Below are 19,893 nucleotides of genomic sequence, written 5' to 3'. Positions count from 1 at the left end.
GGGGAATACTGAGTGCAGCAGTGGAACATTCACCGCAGTGGATCTTGACCAAGACATGGGCTGGAATTGTAGCCTTTCCAGCAGCAACTGCAAGCTCCATTAACATAGCAAACTATCTCAGGAGGGTTAGCAAACAAAATTTGACACTGAGCCCCATAAGGAGATATTTGGACAGGCGACGAAAAGCTTGGTTAAAGAGGTAGGTTTTAAAGAGCGACCTTTTGGAGGAGAGAGAGGCGCAGAGGTTTAGGGAGGGAATTTTTTTAAATTCTTTCATGGGATGTGGGCGTCACTGGCCAATATTTGTTGCCCGTCCCTAATTGCCTTTGACAACTGAGTGGCTTGCTAGGCCATTTCAGAGGGCAAGTAAGAGTCAACCACATTGCTGTGGTCCTGGAGTCACATGTAGGCCAGACCAGGTAAGGACAGCAGATTTCCTTCCCTAAAGGACATGAGTGAATAAGACGGATTTTTTAAACAATTAATGATAGTTTCATGACACCATTACTGAGACGAGCTTTCAATTCCAGACCTTTTATTAATTAATGGAGTTTATTAATTAATTGAATTTGAATTCCACCAGTTGCCATGGTGGGATTCGAACCCGTGTTGACATTGTATTAGCCTGGGCCTCTGGATTACTAGCTCAATGACATTACCATGATGCCACCATCTCCAGAGCTTCGGGCCCAGGCCCAATGGTGGAGCAATTAAAATCGGGGATGTCCAACAGGCCAGGACTGGAGGAGTGCAGAAAAATGGGAGGGTTGTGGGGCTGGAGGAGGTTACAGAGATAGGGAGGGACGGGGCCATGGAGGGATGTTGGTGGAGTCACACGATGGACAAGGTACATGACAGGTTTTAGCTTGCAGGTTTTTAGAGAGCAGGCTTTGTACTTACACTCTCTCTTACTGACTCTGCAACTGTTCTGGACATCATTAGACAGCAGCCCGTGGAGCTGACTATGTGATACAACGTGTACATCATCCGGGTCCCAGACGACACTTTAATGCCTGGGAGAAATGAGCAGCATAGCGAGCAGGGAGAGGGGCCACAGCAGCAGCAGATCTGCAGCAGAAAGAAACGGGACAGCAGATTACAAGAGACACCATGAAAATATTAAGCATAAAACAGATCCTCCCTAGAACCCACAGCCTGTGCTTCACTCTCCACACTTCCACATTTATTTCAGAGAAATTTTTGTTCATCTAAATGAGGGCAGTCAGCACTGGGGAGTGGAATACTTTCCATTTCAGTTCCCCAGTGTCAGTTATTTGAAGAAGTAACATGTGCTGTGGATAAAGGGGAACAGGTGGATGTACTGTACTTAGATTTCCAGAAGGAATTTGATAAGGTGTCACATCAAAGGTTATTGCAGAAAATAAGAGCTCATGGTGTAGGGGTTAACATTTTGGCATGGATAGAAGATTGGCTAGCTAACAGGAAACAGAGTTGGCATAAATAGGTCATTTTCTGGTTGGCAAGATGTAACGAGTGGTGTGCCACAGGGATCTGTGCTGGGCTTCAACTTTTTACAATTTATATAAATGACTTAGATGAAGGCGCCGAAGGTATGGTTGCTAAATTTGCTGATAACACAAAGATCGGTAGGAAAGTAACTTGTGAAGAGGACATAAGGAGGCTACAAAGGGATATAGATAGGTTAAGTGAGTGGGCAAAGACTTGGCAAATGGAGTATAATGTGGGAAAGTGGGAAATTGTCCACTTTGGCAGGAAGAATAAAAAAGAAGCATATTATCTAAATGGTGAGAGATTGCAGAGCTCTGAGATGCAGAGGGATCTGGGTGCCCTAGTGCATGAATCGCAAAAGGTTAGTATGCAGGTACAGCAAGTAATTAGGAAAGCTAATAGAATGTTATCGTTTATTGTGAGGGGAATTGAGTACAAAAGTAGGGAGGTTATGCTTCAGCTATACAGGGCATTGGTGCGACCACATCTGGAGTACCGTGTACAGTATTGGTCTCCTTATTTAAGGAAGGATGTAAATGCATTGGAGGCAGAACAGAGAAGGTTTACTAGACTAATACCTGGAATGGCCGGGCTGTCTTACAAGGAAAGATTGGACAGGCTGGGCTTGTATCGGCTGGAATGTAGAAGAGTAAGAGGCGACTTGATTGAAACATAAAAGATCCTGAGGGGTCTTGACAGGGTGGATGTGGAAAGGATGTTTCCCCTTGTGGGAGAATCTAGAACTAGGAGTCATTGTTTAAAAATAAGAGGTCACCCATTTAAGACGGAGATGAGGAGAAACTTTTTCTCAGAGGGTTGAGAGTCTTTGGAATTCTCTTCCTCAAAAGGCGGTGGAAGCAGAGTCTTTGAATATTTTTAAGGCAGCGGTAGATAGATTCTTGATAAGCAAGGGGGTGAAAGGTTATCGGGGGGGAGGTGAGAATGTGGAGTCGAGGTTACAATCAGATCAGCCATGAATTTATTGAATGGCAGAGCAGGCTCGAGGGGCCGAGTGGCCTACTCCTGCTCCTAATTCGTATGTTTGATCAAACACTCCCAGGACAGGTACAGCACTGGGATTGGCTGGTCAATTTGGAGCACTTCCTGCCAACAATCAGGGGGAGCAGCTGCACCTGTGCTGCAGCAACTGCAGAGTGGAGAGTGGAGACTGGAGAAAGGTGAATACAGAGTGGAGAGTGGAGACTGCAGCAACTGGGGAGAGAGACTGGAGAAAGGTGAATACAGAGTGGAGAGTGGAGACTGCAGCAACTGGGGAGAGAGGCTGGAGAAAGGTGAATACAGAGTGGAGGGAAACCATCAAGGAAGGCTGCAATTTTTCTGGAGAGGTGGGTGTCAGGGCACCTGAAAGACTATTAAGTTTAAACTGTTTGGGGGAGGGAGAAGAGGCCTGAAGACTCAGGGGTGGGGCAGCCAAATCCAGTAGGGGCCCCTGTATTTGTATTGGTGCTTGCACACAGGGAGCTCCCTCCCCACCCCAACTGCCTGCTCGGGACAGCTGGAGTTGCCCGGGTGAAGACTGTCTTGTTAAAATCAGAAGAGGAGAGTACCGGGCGGCTCCAGCCGTCCCGGGCGAAGAAGCCTCCCCCAACTGGAAGACAACAAACAATTTTGGACTAATTGTGATAAAGGTGCTCCAACTGGCAGTTGGATCAAACATCCTTTTCAGCCTTTCTCTCCCTTCCTCCACTCAGTCGCCTCAGTCACCTATCCTGCCCTTTTCCTTTACCATCCTACCCCATCCTCCTCTACTCCCACTCCACTTTGTTTAAAGTTTGCTTTTTTTTAAAAAATTGTGTAAATTTGTTTTGTTTCTTGGGGGTGGACGTGGCTCTTAGACCCCATGGCAAGCCCCTCTTCGCCGGTGGCGGGGCCTTCCCGTACATATGCTGCTGCGGCTGCTGCAGCTGCACCTGTTGCCCCGTCATCGTTTGCTTTATTAACAGCGAAGCATGGGGTCAAGAGCTACGTCCACCCGAACATGACTATAGAGGCATGCGTGAAAGCAATGGCCGAGGTTGTCGGCCCTTCGGCCATTGTTGCAGCCTCTAAAATGTACGGGAAGGCAGTGTTTTTCCTGAAGACCGAGCGGGCGGTGTCCCTGGCTCTGAGCAAGGGGCTCACCGTGGGCGGGACCTTTCTGCCAGTGGACCCCCTGGAGGCCACTGCGCAAAGGCTCATTTTATCCAATGTCCCACCCTTCATCCCTGGTAAGCTCCTCCTTCCCCACCTGCACCATCTGGGGGAGGTAAAGACGGGGCTCACCCCAGTCTCGCTCGGTCTTCGGGAGAACAGCCTCCAACACGTGTACTCCTTCCGCCGCCAGTTATTCATGCAGCTGGCGCGGGAGGAGGTGACAGAGGGCCACTTCAATGTAGAATTCCAGGGGACGGCCTACCGCGTCTTCTGGACCTTGGACGGGGTGCGGTGCCATGTCTGTAAGGGGGTGGGGCATGTTCGTAAGAACTGCCCCAACCTCCCGGCTGCCAACTCCAACTCGGCGGCCCAGGGTGGCGACGCTGCACCTCCTCCCACCCCCACTACACCACCACCAGATGCCATTAAGTCGGTACCGGAGGCTGTGGTTTTCACGGCCTCCGGCAGGGAGTGGGGTGACCGTCCAAGTGGAAGGAAGGCGCAGAGGAGAAATAAACATCGAGAGGCGCGTCCCCTGGATATCGTGACACTACCCGAGCCTGAGCTCAGCCCAAGGCCCGATCTCGGGAAGTCAACTTGCCCCAGGGCTGGGCTCAGGCCCAGGGTGAATAAAAAAAAGGAGAGTGTGGAGGTGGAGGCCTCTGATGATATGGAGGTCTCTGAGCCTCCGCACACAACTGGGAAAAAGAGGAGAAGGCACCCCTCCACAGAGGTAACAAGGGGCCCTGAGGCGCAGGGCCCATCTGTTGGTGGGGAGCTGTCTCCTGTTTCGGGTCCCCAGGTTTCCCCTACCGCCACCAACAAGGCTGCAAAGTCCGGGCAGGTGCTCCCTATTCCTCAGGATGGAGGGGAGGGGATGGCCCCGGTACATGAGGCCCTACCTGAAGGAGTAAGTGGGGCCCTGCTTGTGGTGGGGGAGCCTGGGGAAGCCGCCCATTCTGCCACTGCTACTGGGTCGGGTGTCCTGAATGAAGGGGAGAGCGAGGCCCCAGAGGGTCGGGCCTCCCAGCCGGAGTCCACCACCAACCAGGAGACACCCGACCCAGTTATAACTGAGAATGCTGCCCCATCTGCTGGGCCTGTGGGTGCTGGCGGAGCGGGGGATGGCCTCCTCTCGCCGCCTCCAGTCTCGGCTCCGGCTGGTTTCCCGGAGTCCGGAACTTCTGTCTCCCCTGGACCACTCATTGGCCTGGGGACGGAGGTGGAGGGGGGTCCTGAACCGCTGGTGCCTACAGGCTCCAGTTTCACAATAGAACCCAGAGAGGACTCCTCCGCCATCGATCCTGGGGGTGGGATCGTGACGGAGGCGGGACCAGCTGGCGCGGCCGGGACGTCCGCCCCACAGTGTGTGGTGGATGTGTCGGCCGCTGGCGGTGACGACCCGGAGGAGGATGGGGATTCAGTGCGGGGCACAGAGGATGATCTTGATTCCACCGCCAGTGAGGTGGTGGAGTCCCTCGTGCCTCCCACCGAATCTCCTCTCATCCCCACGGTGGAACTCCGGGATTTTCTCGCGGCTTGCAGAGGTTGCCGCAATAAAGTTCAGCTGGCCCTCGACCGTTGGTCGAATCTGGAGCTGATCATACAGTCCGTCCGTGCCGCCCTTAAGATAGCGGGCAAGCGCGCGGACGTGAAACTGGTTGAGAGGCGCCGTTTTAATGTGTTCCTCAATGGGTTGCTGGGGGAGTGGAGGGCCAGGTGCACTTCCACTCCCTCCTCACAGTGAGGTGTTGGTGACGGGTTTTAAGTACCTTTGACATGAAGATAACCATAGCCAGCCTCAACATCAACGGCAGCAGAGGGGCTCACCGCAGATTTCACAATCTCTCAGTCCTCAGGGAAGGGAGATACGCGGTGAGCTTTCTGCAGGAAACTCACACCGTTCCGGGAGACGAAGCCACCTGGCTCCTGGAGTGGCAGGGTGAGGTCTACATGAGTCACCTCACCCCTATTTCTAGTGGGGTGGCTATCTTGTTGGCCCCGACTTTTCAGCCGGAGATCTTGGGGGTCAAGGAGCTAGTGCCGGGCCGCTTGCTCCACCTCGCCGTTCGCCTGGGTAGCGTGCCGCTCCACTTTGTGAACGTGTACGCGCCCAGGCCCGGCGCGTTGCAAGTGCGCTTCTTTGAAGAAGTGTCCGCTCCCTTGAGCTCCATCGATAGCGGCGAGTGCATCATCCTCGGGGGGGGATTTTAACTGCACCCTCGAGGTGGGGGATCGCTCCAGTCCCCAGCGCGGCCAAGCGTCGGTGGAGAAGTTGAGGGGACTGATCAGCTCCCTTAACTTGGTGGACGTCTGGCGGAATCTCCATCCCGACTCCAGCGCCTTCACGTGGAGGTCTGGAGGAGGGGGGTCGCGAATCGACCGCCTCTACATTTCGCAGGCGTACGTCTCCCGCGTTTCGGCGGCCTCCATGCGGCTGGTGCCGTGCTCGGACCACCGCCTGGTGTGGGCGGAGTTTACTCCGCTCCGCACGCGGGCGGGGTCCGCGTTCTGGCACTTTAACAACCGGCTGCTGGAGGACGTGCGATTTCGGGACTCGTTCTGTCGATTCTGGGCTGACTGGAGAAGGAAGCAGGGGGGCTTCCCCTCCTTGAGGCTATGGTGGGATGTGGGCAAGACTCACATCCGCGTCTTCTGTCAGGAGTACGCAAAGGGGTCGACCAAGAGGCGGGAAGCCAAGATCGGGCGCCTTGAGAGGGAGGTGCTCGACTTGGAGTCCCGCCTCGGTCATGCCGTTGTGGACCCGGCCCTGTGGCAGGCGTACAAAGAGAAGAAGGGCGCGCTGAGGGACCTGCAGCTCATCGGGTCACGAGGCGCGTACGTGAGGTCGCGGATCCAGATCCTGGAAGATTTGGACCGCGCCTCTCCCTTCTTCTACTCGCTGGAAAAATGGCGGGGGGTCCGTAAGCAGCTCGTCGAGCTGCTGGCCGACGACGGATCCTCCATCACGGATCCGGAGGGAATGGGCCTCCTGGTCCGGACTTATTACAGTGCGTTGTTCTCTCCGGATCCGTCCAGCAAGGATGCGCGCAGAGTTTTGTGGGAGGACCTGCCGCAGGTCAGCCCGGAGGGCGCCAAAGGATTGGAGGCTCCGCTCACGTTGGCGGAGCTGACTGGCGCCCTCCACCAGCTCTCGAGGGGCAAATCCCCAGGGCTGGATGGGTTGACCGTGGAGTTCCTCAGGGCATTCTGGGACGTCCTGGGGGACGATTACGCGCGGGTCCTGGGGGAAAGCCTGGCGACCGGGGAGATGCCCCTCTCGTGGCGCAGGGCGGTCATCGTCCTGCTGCCGAAGAGGGGCGATCTCAGCCTGCTTAAAAACTGGCGTCCGGTCTCCCTCCTCAGCACGGATTATAAGATCTTTGCCCGGGCTATGTCTACCCGCCTGGGCTCCGTGCTGGCCCACATGATCCACCCCGACCAGTCCTACACGGTCCCGGGCCAGTCCATCCAGGACAACATCCACCTGGTCCGGGACCTGATCCATCTTTCCCAGAGGACAGGTCAGTCGGTCGCCTTTCTCTCCCTCGATCAGGAGAAGGCGTTCGACAGGGTGGATCACGATTACCTTTTCGGGACTCTGCGCGCTTTCGGACTCGGGCCGCATTTCGTGGCCCGGGTCCGACTTTTATACGCCGCCGCAGAGTGTCTAGTCAAAGTTAACGGGTCCTTGACGGCGCCCCTTCGCTTTGGGAGAGGAGTGCGTCAGGGGTGCCCCATGTCCGGCCAATTGTATACCATCTGCGTGGAGCCCTTCCTGTGCCTGCTTCGCAGGAGGTTGACGGGATTGGCTCTGCGCGAGCCGGCCATGCGGATCGTCCTCTCGGCTTACGCAGACGACGTGCTCCTCGCAATCACAGATCCCGTTGACTTGCGGGGGATGCGCGACTGCCAGCAGACCTTTTCTGCCGCGTCCTCCGCGAGGATCAATTGGGAGAAATGTTCCGGACTCCTGGTTGGTCAGTGGCGGGTGGACTCCCTGCCGGAGGAGATGACACCTTTTGCGTGGAGCACCAGGCACCTCCTCTATCTGGGAGTCCACCTTAGCCCCGCTGAGGAAGCCTGGCCGGCAAACTGGCAGGAGTTGGAGGCGAAAGTCACCGCTCGGCTGGGGCGCTGGACAGGACTGCTCCGAGTGCTTTCCTACAGGGGCCGAGCGTTGGTCATAAACCAACTGGTGGCCTCCATGCTGTAATACCGGTTGGTCACTTTGACCCCGCCCCCTGTATTTGCCACCAAGATCCAGAAGAAACTCGTCGATTTCTTCTGGGGCAAGAGGAAACACTGGGTCTCTGCCGCGGTCCTGAGTCTCCCGATCGAGGAGGGCGGTCAGTCGCTGGTGTGCGTCCGCACCCAGGCTGCGACTCTCCGCCTTCGGACCCTGCAGAGATACCTTTACGTCGAGCGTCCTCCCAGATGGTGTGCGCTGGCGACGTATTTTTTCCGCCAGTGTCACTGCCTTCAAGACGACACGCAGCTCCCGGTGGAGTCCGTTAGCCGCGCCTCTCTGAGGGAGTTGCCTGTCTTTTACCGGGATCTTTTCCGAGTCTGGAACATGGTCGCCTCCAGTCAGGGCGCTCCCCCGCCAGCGGAGGAGAGCGCCTCGGCTGTCCGGGCGGCCGACTCCGGGGATGGTCCGGCGGGCGGAGGAGTAGCCGAAACCCCCGGGACGCCCCTCACTGCGGGTGGCGAGGAGGCTCGGGAATGCGGAGCGATCCCAGCCGAGCTGACCCCCGCTCGGCCGGAACTGCTCATCGGACCCAGGCCCCGAAACCCTCCTCGGGAGCCGGTCCCGCACAACCCGAGCCGCCTCTCGGAAATGCTCTCCGTGCCATTCCAATCGGCGCGGAGGGGTTTCCTGTACGGGCTGCTCCTGCACACTCTCCACTTCCTCGCCCTCGTCAGCCGGCCGGACACGCCCTGGCGGTCCGCGTTGCCATCTGGCGGCGAGGGGAAACCCCGATGGAGGTCTCTCTACGCGGGAGTCTTCCCCCTTTACATCGGGGACCTGGGGTGGAGGGTGCTGCACAGAGCAGTCCCGTGCAATAGGCTTTTAAATAGGTTCACGGACTCCCAGGCCACTGTACTTTCTGCGGCCTGGACGAGTCCGTGTTCCACATTTATACGGAGTGTGCGAGGTTGCAGCCCCTATTTGAGTATCTGAAGGGGCTGCTCCTCAAATTCTGGCTGCACTTCAGTCCCACGCTCCTGATCTTTGGGCACCCGGTGCGGAGGGGCTTGGGTCGGGAGGAGGATCTCCTCGTCGGTCTGCTCCTGGGCCTGGCCAAGGTGGCAATTCACAGGTCCAGGTTGCGGGCCGTCGGGGGGTCCGTCCTCCCCGATTGCCTGCCCGTCTTCCGCGGTTACGTTCGCGCCCGGGTGTCCCTGGAAAAGGAGCATGCGGTGTCCGCCGGTACGCTTGAGGCCTTCCGCGATCAGTGGGCACCGCAGGGACTGGAGTGCATCGTCGACGCCGAGAATGGCATTTTAATTTGAGTTTTTGTTGATTTATCTGGTCTTAAATAAAGTTATTTTTTTTAAAAATGTCAATATGTATATAAAGGGGGCCTGAGGAATAAAGGCCCCCTCAACATGAAAATATAAAAGGGGCCTGGGGTATAAAGGTCACCTTAAAAAAAAAAGGGAAAAAAAAGAAACAGGGAAAAAAAAAAGAAAAACGGGGTTAGATACAGAGTAAAGCTCCCTCCACACTGTCCCAAGGAAGTGTCTGTGCCCCTACCTCAGGAAAGCTCCTGCAACAGGAACTGTGCAGTATTTTCCATATCTGACTTCTCTGTCCTGTCGCCTCTCTGAGTAAGTTTTCTCATTTGATGCTGAAATGTGATCAAGATCCTGACCACAATTGTGACAGGTTTGTGAGGTGGAATCACTACCACTGGGAAGTGGGCTGGGCTTCACCAAACTCACTTCACGTTGGACCTTCATAGTTGGCAGAGACCCAACATCTCATTTCTGCTACCGATTGCAGAATGAGTCACAGTCCGAAAGGTGAACTAGTCCTTCTCTTTCACAGACTGAGCGACTGTAGAGGAGCAGAATTTCCCGTCTGGCACACTGTGCAGGGTAATCCTGAAACGATATACCAAACAACTGTGAAACCAGCACCCCCGGGGTCTCTGAGCTAGTTATTTTGATGCAGGAGTTTAATGGCTCTCTGGTATGAACAAGCAAAGAACAGGTCGTGAGTTCAAATTCCACCTCGACTGGAAGATTATCTTCAATTAAACTGGTAATTTGCAACCTGTCATCAGGACCCTGACATGAAAGTTACTGGATTGTAAAAAAACTCAACCAATTCACGAATGACCTTCATTGGACAGAAACTCCCATCGTTACCTGGTCTGGGCCTCCATGAGACTTCACTATGTGGTCAACTCCATGTATTGTGAAGTGGCTTAGCAAGTCACCCAGTCACAAACAATCACTTAGTGAGTTGCAGTAAATCAGACCGAGCCAGAGGCACATTCTGCTTGCAAACGTAAAATATAAAATTACGCTCAAAATTGACTGTAGGTCTAACCTGGAAAAGGGGAGGGTCTCCGAACCTGTAAACTGAACTCCTGAAAGAGTCAGGAGAGGTGCGGAGGGTCCAGGGAAACAAGTCCTTCAGATATTGTGGTCATGTTAAAATAATCCAAGCACTTTGTAAACTCAATGGGATTAGGGGAGGAGCCAGTTCTGTACTTGGAGCCATCTGTTGCTCATACACCAGGGCAGTAAATGCAGAGATTAGGTTGGATTAATGTTAATCCCATTTTAAGAGTTGTTTCAGTATAAACTGACTATGATTTGACATGCAGATGACACGAAAATTGGTGGTGTCGTAAATAGTGAGGAGGACAGCCTTAGATACAGGACGATATAGATGGGCTGGTAAGATGGAGGGAGCAGTGGCAAATGGACTTTAATTCTGAGAAGTGTGAGGTGATGCATTTTGGGAGGACTAACAAGGCAAGTGAATATACAATGGGTGGTAGGACCCTCGGGAGTACAGAAGGTCAGAGGGGCCTTGGTGTACTTGTTTCTCGATCACTGAAGGCAGCAGCACAGGTAGATAAGGTGGTTAGGAAGGCTTATGGGATACTTGCCTTTATTAGCTGAGCATAGAATATAAGAGCAGGGAGGTTATGATGGAGCTGTATAAAATGCTAGTTAGGCCACAGCTGGAGTACTGTGTAGAGTTCTGGTCACCACACTATAAGGAGGATGTGATTGCACTGGCGAGGGTGCAGAGGAGATTCACCAGGATGTTGCCTGGCCTGCAGTATTTCAGCTAGAAAGAGAGACTGAAAAGGCTAGGGTTGTTTTCCTTAGAGCAGAGAAGGCTGAGGTGGGAACATGATTGAGGTGTACAAAATTATGAGGGGCTTGGACAGGGTAGATAGGAAGAAACGTTTTCCCTTAGCGGAGGGGTCAATAACCAGGGGGCATAGATTTAAGGTAAGGGGCAGGAGGTTTAGAGGGGATTTGAGGAAAACAAATTTCACCCAGAGGGTGGTTGGAATCTGGAACGAACTGCCTGAAGAGGTGGTAGAGGCAGGAACCCTCACAACATTTAATAAGTATTTACACAAGCACTTGAAATGCCATAGCATACAAGGCTACAGGCCAAGTGCTGGAAAATGGGATTAAAACAGTTAGATGCTTGATGGCCAGCACAGACACGATGGGCTGAAGGGCCTGTTTCTGTGCTGTATAACTCTATGACATAACTCAGTCGCTTGGTTTCTTCTCTCGATGATAGTTTCATAGCACCATTACTGAAACTAGCTTTCAATTCCATATTTTTTTTCCAGGAATTGAATTTAAATTCCATCGTGGGATTTCAACTCATGCCCCCAGGGTATTAGCCTGTGGATTATCAGCACAATGACATTACCGCTACACCACCACCGCAACCATGTGCACTGTGGGGCAGTTCCTGAAGGTGCTGACTCTCACTGGGGGACATTTCCTGAAGGTGCTGACTCTCACTGGGGGACAGTTCCTGAAGGTGCTGACTCTCACTGGGGGACAGTTCCTGAAGGTGCTGACTCTCACTGGGGGGACAGTTCCTAAAGGTGCTGACTCTCAATGCAGTACAGTCTCTGAAGGATTTGTTTTGTTTTTCTATGGGATGTGGGTGTCACTGGCAAGGCCAGCATTTGTTGCCCATTCCTGATTGCCCCTGATAACTGAGTGGATTGCTAGACAATTTCAGAGTCAACCACATTGCTGTGGGTCTGCAATCATAGGTAGGCAAGGCAAGTGAGGACAGCAGATTCCTTCCCTAAAGGGTATTAGTGAACATGATGTGTTTTTACAACAATCGATGATAGTTTCATAGCACCATTACTGAAACTAGCTTTCAATTCCATATTTTATTTCCAGGAATTGAATTTAAATTCCATCGTGGGATTTCAACTCATGCCCCCAGGGTATTAGCCTGTGGATTATCAGCACAATGACATTACCGCTACACCACCACCGCAACCATGTGCACTGTGGGGCAGTTCCTGAAGGTGCTGACTCTCACTGGGGGACAGTTCCTGAAGGTGCTGACTCTCACCGGGGGACAGTTCCTGAAGGTGCTGACTCTCACTGGGGGACAGTTCCTGAAGGTGCTGACTCTCACTGGGGGACAGTTCCTGAAGGTGCTGACTCTCACTGGGGGACAGTTCCTGAAGGTGCTGACTCTCACTGGGGGACAGTTCCTGAAGGTGCTGACTCTCACTGGGGGACAGTTCCTGAAGGTGCTGACTCTCACTGGGGGACAGTTCCTGAAGGTGCTGACTCTCACTGGGGGACAGTTCCTGAAGGTGCTGACTCTCATTGGGGGACAGTTCCTGAAGGTGCTGACTCTCACTGGGGGACATTTCCTGAAGGTGCTGACTCTCACTGGGGGACAGTTCCTGAAGGTGCTGACTCTCACTGGGGGACATTTCCTGAAGGTGCTGACTCTCATTGGGGGACAGTTCCTGAAGGTGCTGACTCTCACTGGGGGACAGTTCCTGAAGGTGCTGACTCTCACTGGGGGACATTTCCTGAAGGTGCTGACTCTCACTGGGGGACATTTCCTGAAGGTGCTGACTCTCACTGGGGGACATTTCCTGAAGGTGCTGACTCTCACTGGGGGACAGTTCCTGAAGGTGCTGACTCTCACTGGGATACAGTTCCTGAAGGTGCTGACTCTCACTGGGGGACAGTTCCTGAAGGTGCTGACTCTCACTGGGGGACAGTTCCTGAAGGTGCTGACTCTCACTGGGATACAGTTCCTGAAGGTGCTGACTCTCACTGAGGGACAGTTCCTGAAGGTGCTGACTCTCACTGGGGGACAATTCCGGAAGGTGCAGACTCTCACTGGGGGACAGTTCCTGAAGGTGCTGACTCTCACTGGGGGACAGTTCCTGAAGGTGCTGACTCTCACTGGGGGACAGTTCCTGAAGGTGCTGACTCTCACTGGGGGACAGTTCCTGAAGGTGCTGACTCTCACTGGGATACAGTTCCTGAAGGTGCTGACTCTCACTGGGATACAGTTCCTGAAGGTGCTGACTCTCACTGGGATACAGTTCCTGAAGGTGCTGACTCTCACTGGGATACAGTTCCTGAAGGTGCTGACTCTCACTGGGATACAGTTCCTGAAGGTGCTGACTCTCACTGGGATACAGTTCCTGAAGGTGCTGACGCTCACTGGGATACAGTTCCTGAAGTTGCTGACTCTCACTGGGATACAGTTCCTGAAGGTGCTGACTCTCACTGGGATACAGTTCCTGAAGGTGTTGACTCTCACTGGGGGCCAGTTCCTGAAGGTGCTGACTCTCACTGGGATACAGTTCCTGAAGGTGCTGACTCTCACTGGGGTACAGTTCTGAAAGTGCTGACTCTCACTGGGGGACAGTTCCTGAAGGTGCTGACTCTCACTGGGATACAGTTCCTGAAGGTGCTGACTCTCACTGGGGTACAGTTCTGAAAGTGCTGACTCTCACTGGGGGACAGTTCCTGAAGGTGCTGACTCTCACTGGGGTACAGTTCTGAAAGTGCTGACTCTCACTGGGGGACAGTTCCTGAAGGTGCTGACTCTCACTGGGATACAGTTCCTGAAGCTGCTGACTCTCACTGGGATCCAGTTCCTGAAAGTGCTGACTCTCACTGGGATCCAGTTCCTGAAAGTGCTGACTCTCACAGGGATACAGTTCCTGAAGGTGCTGACTCTCATTGGGAGACAGTTCCTGAAGGTGCTGACTCTCACTGGTGGACAGTTCCTGAAGGTGCTGACTCTTACTGGGATACAGTTCCTGAAGGTGCTGACTCTCATTGGGGGACAGTTCCTGAAGGTGCTGACTCTCACTGGGATACAGTTCCTGAAGGTGCTGACTCTCATTGGGATACAGTTCCTGAAGGTGCTGACTCTTACTGGGATACAGTTCCTGAAGGTGCTGACTCTCATTGGGATACAGTTCCTGAAGGTGCTGACTCTTACTGGGATACAGTTCCTGAAGGTGCTGACTCTCACTGGGGGACAGTTCCTGAAGGTGCTGACTCTCACTGGGATACAGTTCCTGAAGGTGCTGACTCTCACTGGGGGACAGTTCCTGAAGGTGCTGACTCTCACTTAGAGACAGTTCCTGAAGGTGCTGACTCTCATTGGGATACAGTTCCTGAAGGTGCTGACTCTCACTGGGGGACAGTTCCTGAAGGTGCTGACTCTCACTTAGAGACAGTTCCTGAAGGTGCTGACTCTCACTGGGATACAGTTCCTGAAGGTGCTGACTCTCACTGGTGGACAGTTCCTGAAGGTGCTGACTCTCACTGGGATACAGTTCCTGAAGGTGCTGACTCTCACTGGGATACAGTTCCTGAAGGTGCTGACTCTCACTGGTGGACAGTTCCTGAAGGTGCTGACTCTCACTGGGATACAGTTCTGAAGGTGCTGACTCTGGTATGGCTTGAATGGTGTCACGGAACAGTTTTTTCCCCCTCTGTTTTAAAATTGTGTGCCTTTAAGACTGAGCACAGAGTGCCAGCCGCTGCAGCTCTTTCCTGTGGCACAGCTGGAGAGAGAGAAGGTCACATGGTGTACTGTAACTTTTAACTGTGTATAAAGACTGGCTTCAACCGGTTTGAACTAGAGACTGCCGAAGTCTGCTTCACTGAAAGGAAGGATCCGTCTCTCTCAGCAGGAAAATCTACATTTATCTTCAGGCTCTGTATTGCTTAAGGAGAGATAAATAAACCTGGAAAAAAAGAACATTTGCCTTCAAGAGGGACTTTGTGTCATTTGTTTGTGTTTGCTGGAATTCTCAGTAAAAGTTTCAACTGAAAAACTACCAATTTCAGAATCTAATTAGGCCTGTCGCGATACTCCTTATTAAAAGAACTGTGTGAGGCCTGCTGCAACCGTAGTGCTTCGAATGCCTATCTATTAAAAGACTGTTTCGCCGAATTTGCCTGGAGAATTCGAGTGGCATCTGATTGTTCTAATCTGGGACACCTCACCAACCAGGAACGTACCTCACCAGGACTTACAACTCAGCTACTTATTTTTTTCCTGAGAAATACTATTTATAAAACCGGTTAACCGTTGATTTTGAATGTATGTGTGTGTACATTAAGGTTAGGATAAAAAAGAAGTTATGAAGTCTTTAGACATAGGTTTATCTCACAGGTGATTAAGATATAGTTTATTAATAAATAGTTACTTGGTTGTTGTTTAAAGATACCTGGTTTGGTCTGTTTCATTCTGGGGGTTAATAAAGTGTTTAATTTGGCTAATTTCCAGTAGATGGGAAAACTTTAATAATATGCTGCGACCTGTGGAGTATTGGGACTGAATTGACAGTGCATTACTCCTGCTTCGGTCGTAACAATGGCCACTGATCAAGCAATGCATTCCTTCCTATGTGGAATTAGACTGCAGTGCAGCTTGGTCCTGTCCTCACCCCACACTCACATGATGCTGGAGCAAGAACCGCAGAAAACGTCTCCTGCTTCACCCTGGGGTATGGTCACTAGCACCACAACCCCTTATGCTTCATCGGCTGAGATCAGATAACTCAGCACTGGTCAGAGATTGTACCTGGACCATTCAGTGTGTCTGGTTCAGGTCTGCCCTGGAAGGTGCACTTTCCCAACATGGCAGCAGGTGGAGTGAATGAGTCAGTGTTAATGAGAGAATTGCACTGACATTAACCAGAGGTTCTACAAAGAACTTGCATTTATATAGCACCTTTCACAACCACAAGGCATCCCAAAGCGTTTTATAGTCAATTTATTATTTCTTGAAGTGTAGTCACTTGCAATGCAAAACAGTGCAGCGCTCCCTCTGTACTGACCCTCCAACAGCACAGTGTTCCCTCAGTACTGACTCTCAGTGCAGCACTCCCTTAGTACTGACCCTCCAACAGTGCAAAACTCCCTCAGTACTGACCCTCTGACAGTGCAGCACACCCTCAGTACTGACCCTCTGACAGTGCAGCACACCCTCAGTACTGAACCTCAGTGCAGCACGCCCTCAGTACTGACCCTCTGACAGTGCAGCGCTCCTTCAGTACTGACAGTGGAGGGTTAGCCTGGAGAAAGATACAAATGCAATGGGTAGTGGCAGAACCCAATGTGATACTGAAGGTTACAGAGCAGGACTCAGCCCCGGTCAGTCGGGTCAACACAGGTGGTTGCAGCCCCTGCACATTGGGAAGATTCAGCCAGGATTCCCACTGGTGGTCAGTGTCAGTCAGCCCAGCTGGACAGGACATGTGCCCGTGGTTGAAATGGGGGTGGCTGGAGTTGGGGAACACACACACTGTACACACCCCTCTCTCCATGTTAATCACCATTTTGGCTATCTGTCAATCCTATTCCATGCCTGACTGACCCTTCCTCACTTGTTCCTCCTGCACACATTCCCCACCCTACACAGGCTCCCTCCTCCCTCATTGTGTTGAAATCCAGACGCTGTCCAGTCCCATTCTTTCTGAAGACTATGGCCCTCCTCACACCCTTGGTTTTCTCAGCCTTCCACTACCAGCTTTCTTCTTCCTACTCTCTGCATCCTTGGTGCTGTCCTGTTCTGTGGGTCCTTCTCCCAACTGCTCAGTAAAAATACCTCTCCGAGCCCACCTTTTATGCTGATATCCTTACCTGTGCTCGAAAACTGCGCTCACACATTCCCCCACACGCTGGAGAGCTCTGAGATCAGGGCACCCACAAGTTGAATATACCCCAGGCAAGCCCTTGGCTCCTTTGTAACAGGCCGTGCAGTCTCAAGAATCCCAACACCATGCTGCAGTGAAGCAAGACAAAAATCACAACCTGTTAAAATTAGACTTCAAACTCCATTAATGACCGGTCACTTTCGACAAAAAGGTTTTGTAGTTTGACAGCTCTCCATTCAGTGAAGATTTGGTGTGAGCAGATTCTGATCTCTCGGTTGGAATGTCAAACTGTGCCAAACCGGCATTATAAAGTGATTAACTGCAAATCCTTTGAGGCTCTTTAAACCCTCTTAATGTATGGAAATAGAACTTGGGACAAACACTTTAAAACCCTCAATACAGCAATGACCTGTAGGTTGTTTAACAGACAGCAGAGGGAGGAATCACTCCTGAAATCACTTTGTTCTTGGCCTGCTCTTATTTGCCCCATCAAGCTGCAGCGCAGTTGTGCTCCTTCTCCAGTCTGTCCGTGCCTCGGCCCCATCCCACCAGGGTCAGGGCACAACTGACAAATGGACAGGAATCTTTCAGGATGACTCGATTTAAAAACCATATACATAAGGAGTCCCATCTGACTCGACAAGACTCATTTTCAGGATGTGAATATCACTGGCTGGGCCAGCAGGTATTGCCCTTGAGAAGGTGGTGGTGAGCTGCCTTCTTGAACCGCTGCAGTCCATTTGGGGCAGGTACACCCACAGTGCTGTTAGGAAGGGAGTTCCAGGATTTTGGCCCAGCAACAGTGAAGGAACGCCGATATAGTTCCGAGTCAGGACAGTGTGTGACTTGGAGGGGAACTTGCAGGTGGTGGTGTTCCCACGCATCTGCTGCCCTTGTCCTTCTAGTTGGTACAGGTCGCGGGTTTGGAAGGTGCTGTCTAAGGAGCCTTGGTGCATTGCTGCAGTGCATCTTGTAGATGGTACATACTGCTGCCACTGTGCGTTGGTGGTGAAAGAGTGAATGTTTGTGGATGGGGTGCTAATCAAGCGTGCTGCCTTGTCTGGATGGTGTCGAGCTTCTTAAGTGTTGTTGGAGCTGCATCCATCGAGCCAAGTAGAGAGTATTCCATCACACTCCTGACTTGTAGATGGTGGACAGGCTTTGGGGAGTCAGGAGGTGAGTTACTCGCCACAGTATTTCCAACCTCTGACCTGCTCTTGTCACCACTGTATTTACAAAACTGGTCCAGTTAAGTTTCTGGTCAATGGTAACCCCTCAGGATGTTGACCCTCAGGTCGCCACACTACCAAAAGGATGTGGAGGCTTTGGAGAGGGTACAGAGGAGGTTTACCAGGATGTTGCCTGGTCTGGAGGGCATTAGCTATGAGGAGAGGTTGGATAAACTCGGATTGTTTTCACTGGAACGACGGAGGTGGAGGGGCGACATGATAGAGGTTTACAAAGTTATGAGCGGCATGGACAGAGTGGATAGTCAGAAGCTTTTTCCCAGGGTGGAAGAGTCAGTTACTAGGGGACATAGGTTTAAGGTGCGAGGGGCAAAGTTTAGAGGGGATGTGCAAGGCAAGTTCTTTACACAGAGGGTGGTGAGTGCCTAGAACTTGCTGCCGGGGGAGGTGGTGGAAGCAGGTACGGTAGCGACGTTTAAGAGGCATCTTGACAAATACACGAATAGGAAGGGAATAGAGGGATACGGTCCCCGGAAATGCAGAAGGTTTTAGTTTAGGCAGGCATCAAGATCGGCGCAGGCTTGGAGGGCCGAATGGCCTGTTCCTGTGCTGTACCGTTCTTCTTTGATGGTGGGGGATAGTAATGATGTTGAACAGCAAAGGGAGGTGGTGAGGCTTTGTCTTGTTGGAGATGGTCACTGCCAGGCAGTTGTGTCGTGTGAATGTTACTTGCCACTATCAGCCCAAGCTTGAATGTTGTCCAGATCTTGCTGCATGTGGGCAGAGACTGCTTCAATATCTGAGGAGTCGCAAATGGAGACGCATACATATCTATGACTATGTGCAGATAATGGGTTCCATTTATAACCGAATACATGAGGGAGACAATCTGTAACTGGTTATGGAGAGGGAGCCATTTACAACTGTGCACAGAATAGAAATTATAACACAGAAACAAGCAGTTTGGGCCAATCAGCCCATGTTGGTGTTTATTTTCCATTTGAGCAGTAGCCCTAGTCATATCCCTTTAACCTATTCTTTAAATGATAACGCAGTTTCTGATTCAATCACTAACCCCTAGTCATGCATTTCAGTCTCTCAACCTTCTGTGTAAGGAATCTCCTCCTGCTCTCTGTCCTAGGTCTTCACAGGTAATTTTTCCCACATGTTTTAGAACCCTCTATCACTGGAAACAGTGTATTACTATCTCTGCTGCTCCGTCAGTTCATAATTTTAAACGCTTCTGTCAAATCACTTGATATATCACCTCTGCTCTACCCATGTCTTCCTTTATATTTGGCCATTTCCTCAGCATTATGAATCTGCACTGTAGCCTCTGGATTGCATAATACCCCAGTTAAGGCCTTACTAAGATTTTATAGAGATGCCCCATTACATCCTGACTCTCTACCTCTTGCCACTAAACCCAGTGCTTTTTCATCACCTCATTTACTTGAGCTCCTTTTAATACCATAGAAACCTGTCCCCACCTCACCCCAAAGCCCTCTGCTTTCACTTCACCCAACCTACCCTTGATCAAATTTCTGACCACATCCTTACATTCACAGGCATTAACTCCATCTGCAATAATTTTGTCATCAATATCTCCCTACAGCTTCCTTTGGTCTTTAGTTATTTTAGTATAACCTGCTGATTTAGACATCACTCTCTCTACTCATAGATTCAACTTATTGATGTCCAAACAGTGACTAGCAGTCTCAGAACACACCCTGCGGATACCCTACTCATTTCCAACCAGAGAATGTACTACTCTCAGCTTCCTTCCTTAGATAAAGAGAAATTATTTCTGCTGGTTGGAGAGTCCAGGGAGACATAATCAAAACATTAGAGTCAGACCTTTCGGGAGTGAAATTAGGAAACATTTCTATACACAAAAGGGTGGTAGAAGT

The 19,893-nt window shown here is 51.7% G+C and overlaps 1 protein-coding gene across 1 annotated transcript in view; it reads right to left on the bottom strand.

The window, feature by feature from the left end:
• Positions 1–16,869, bottom strand: part of serinc4 (serine incorporator 4) — a 58,673-nt gene extending 41,804 nt beyond the window's left edge. The window contains exons 1-2 of the mRNA XM_068015169.1: positions 16,783–16,869; positions 901–1,068 (exon numbers count right to left, since the gene is read on the bottom strand). Of these exons, the coding sequence (XP_067871270.1) occupies positions 901–1,068; positions 16,783–16,809 (195 nt within the window). The 5' untranslated portion in view covers positions 16,810–16,869. The remainder of the gene's footprint in view (positions 1–900; positions 1,069–16,782) is intronic.
• Between the last annotated feature and the right edge of the window lie 3,024 nt (positions 16,870–19,893).

The sequence above is a fragment of the Heterodontus francisci genome, chromosome 35 (genome assembly GCF_036365525.1).
Source record: "Heterodontus francisci isolate sHetFra1 chromosome 35, sHetFra1.hap1, whole genome shotgun sequence".
Taxonomy (NCBI): Eukaryota; Metazoa; Chordata; class Chondrichthyes; order Heterodontiformes; family Heterodontidae; genus Heterodontus; species Heterodontus francisci.
The sequence above is the reverse complement of the archived record's forward strand: the minus strand, read 5'-3'. Positions and strand labels throughout refer to the sequence as shown.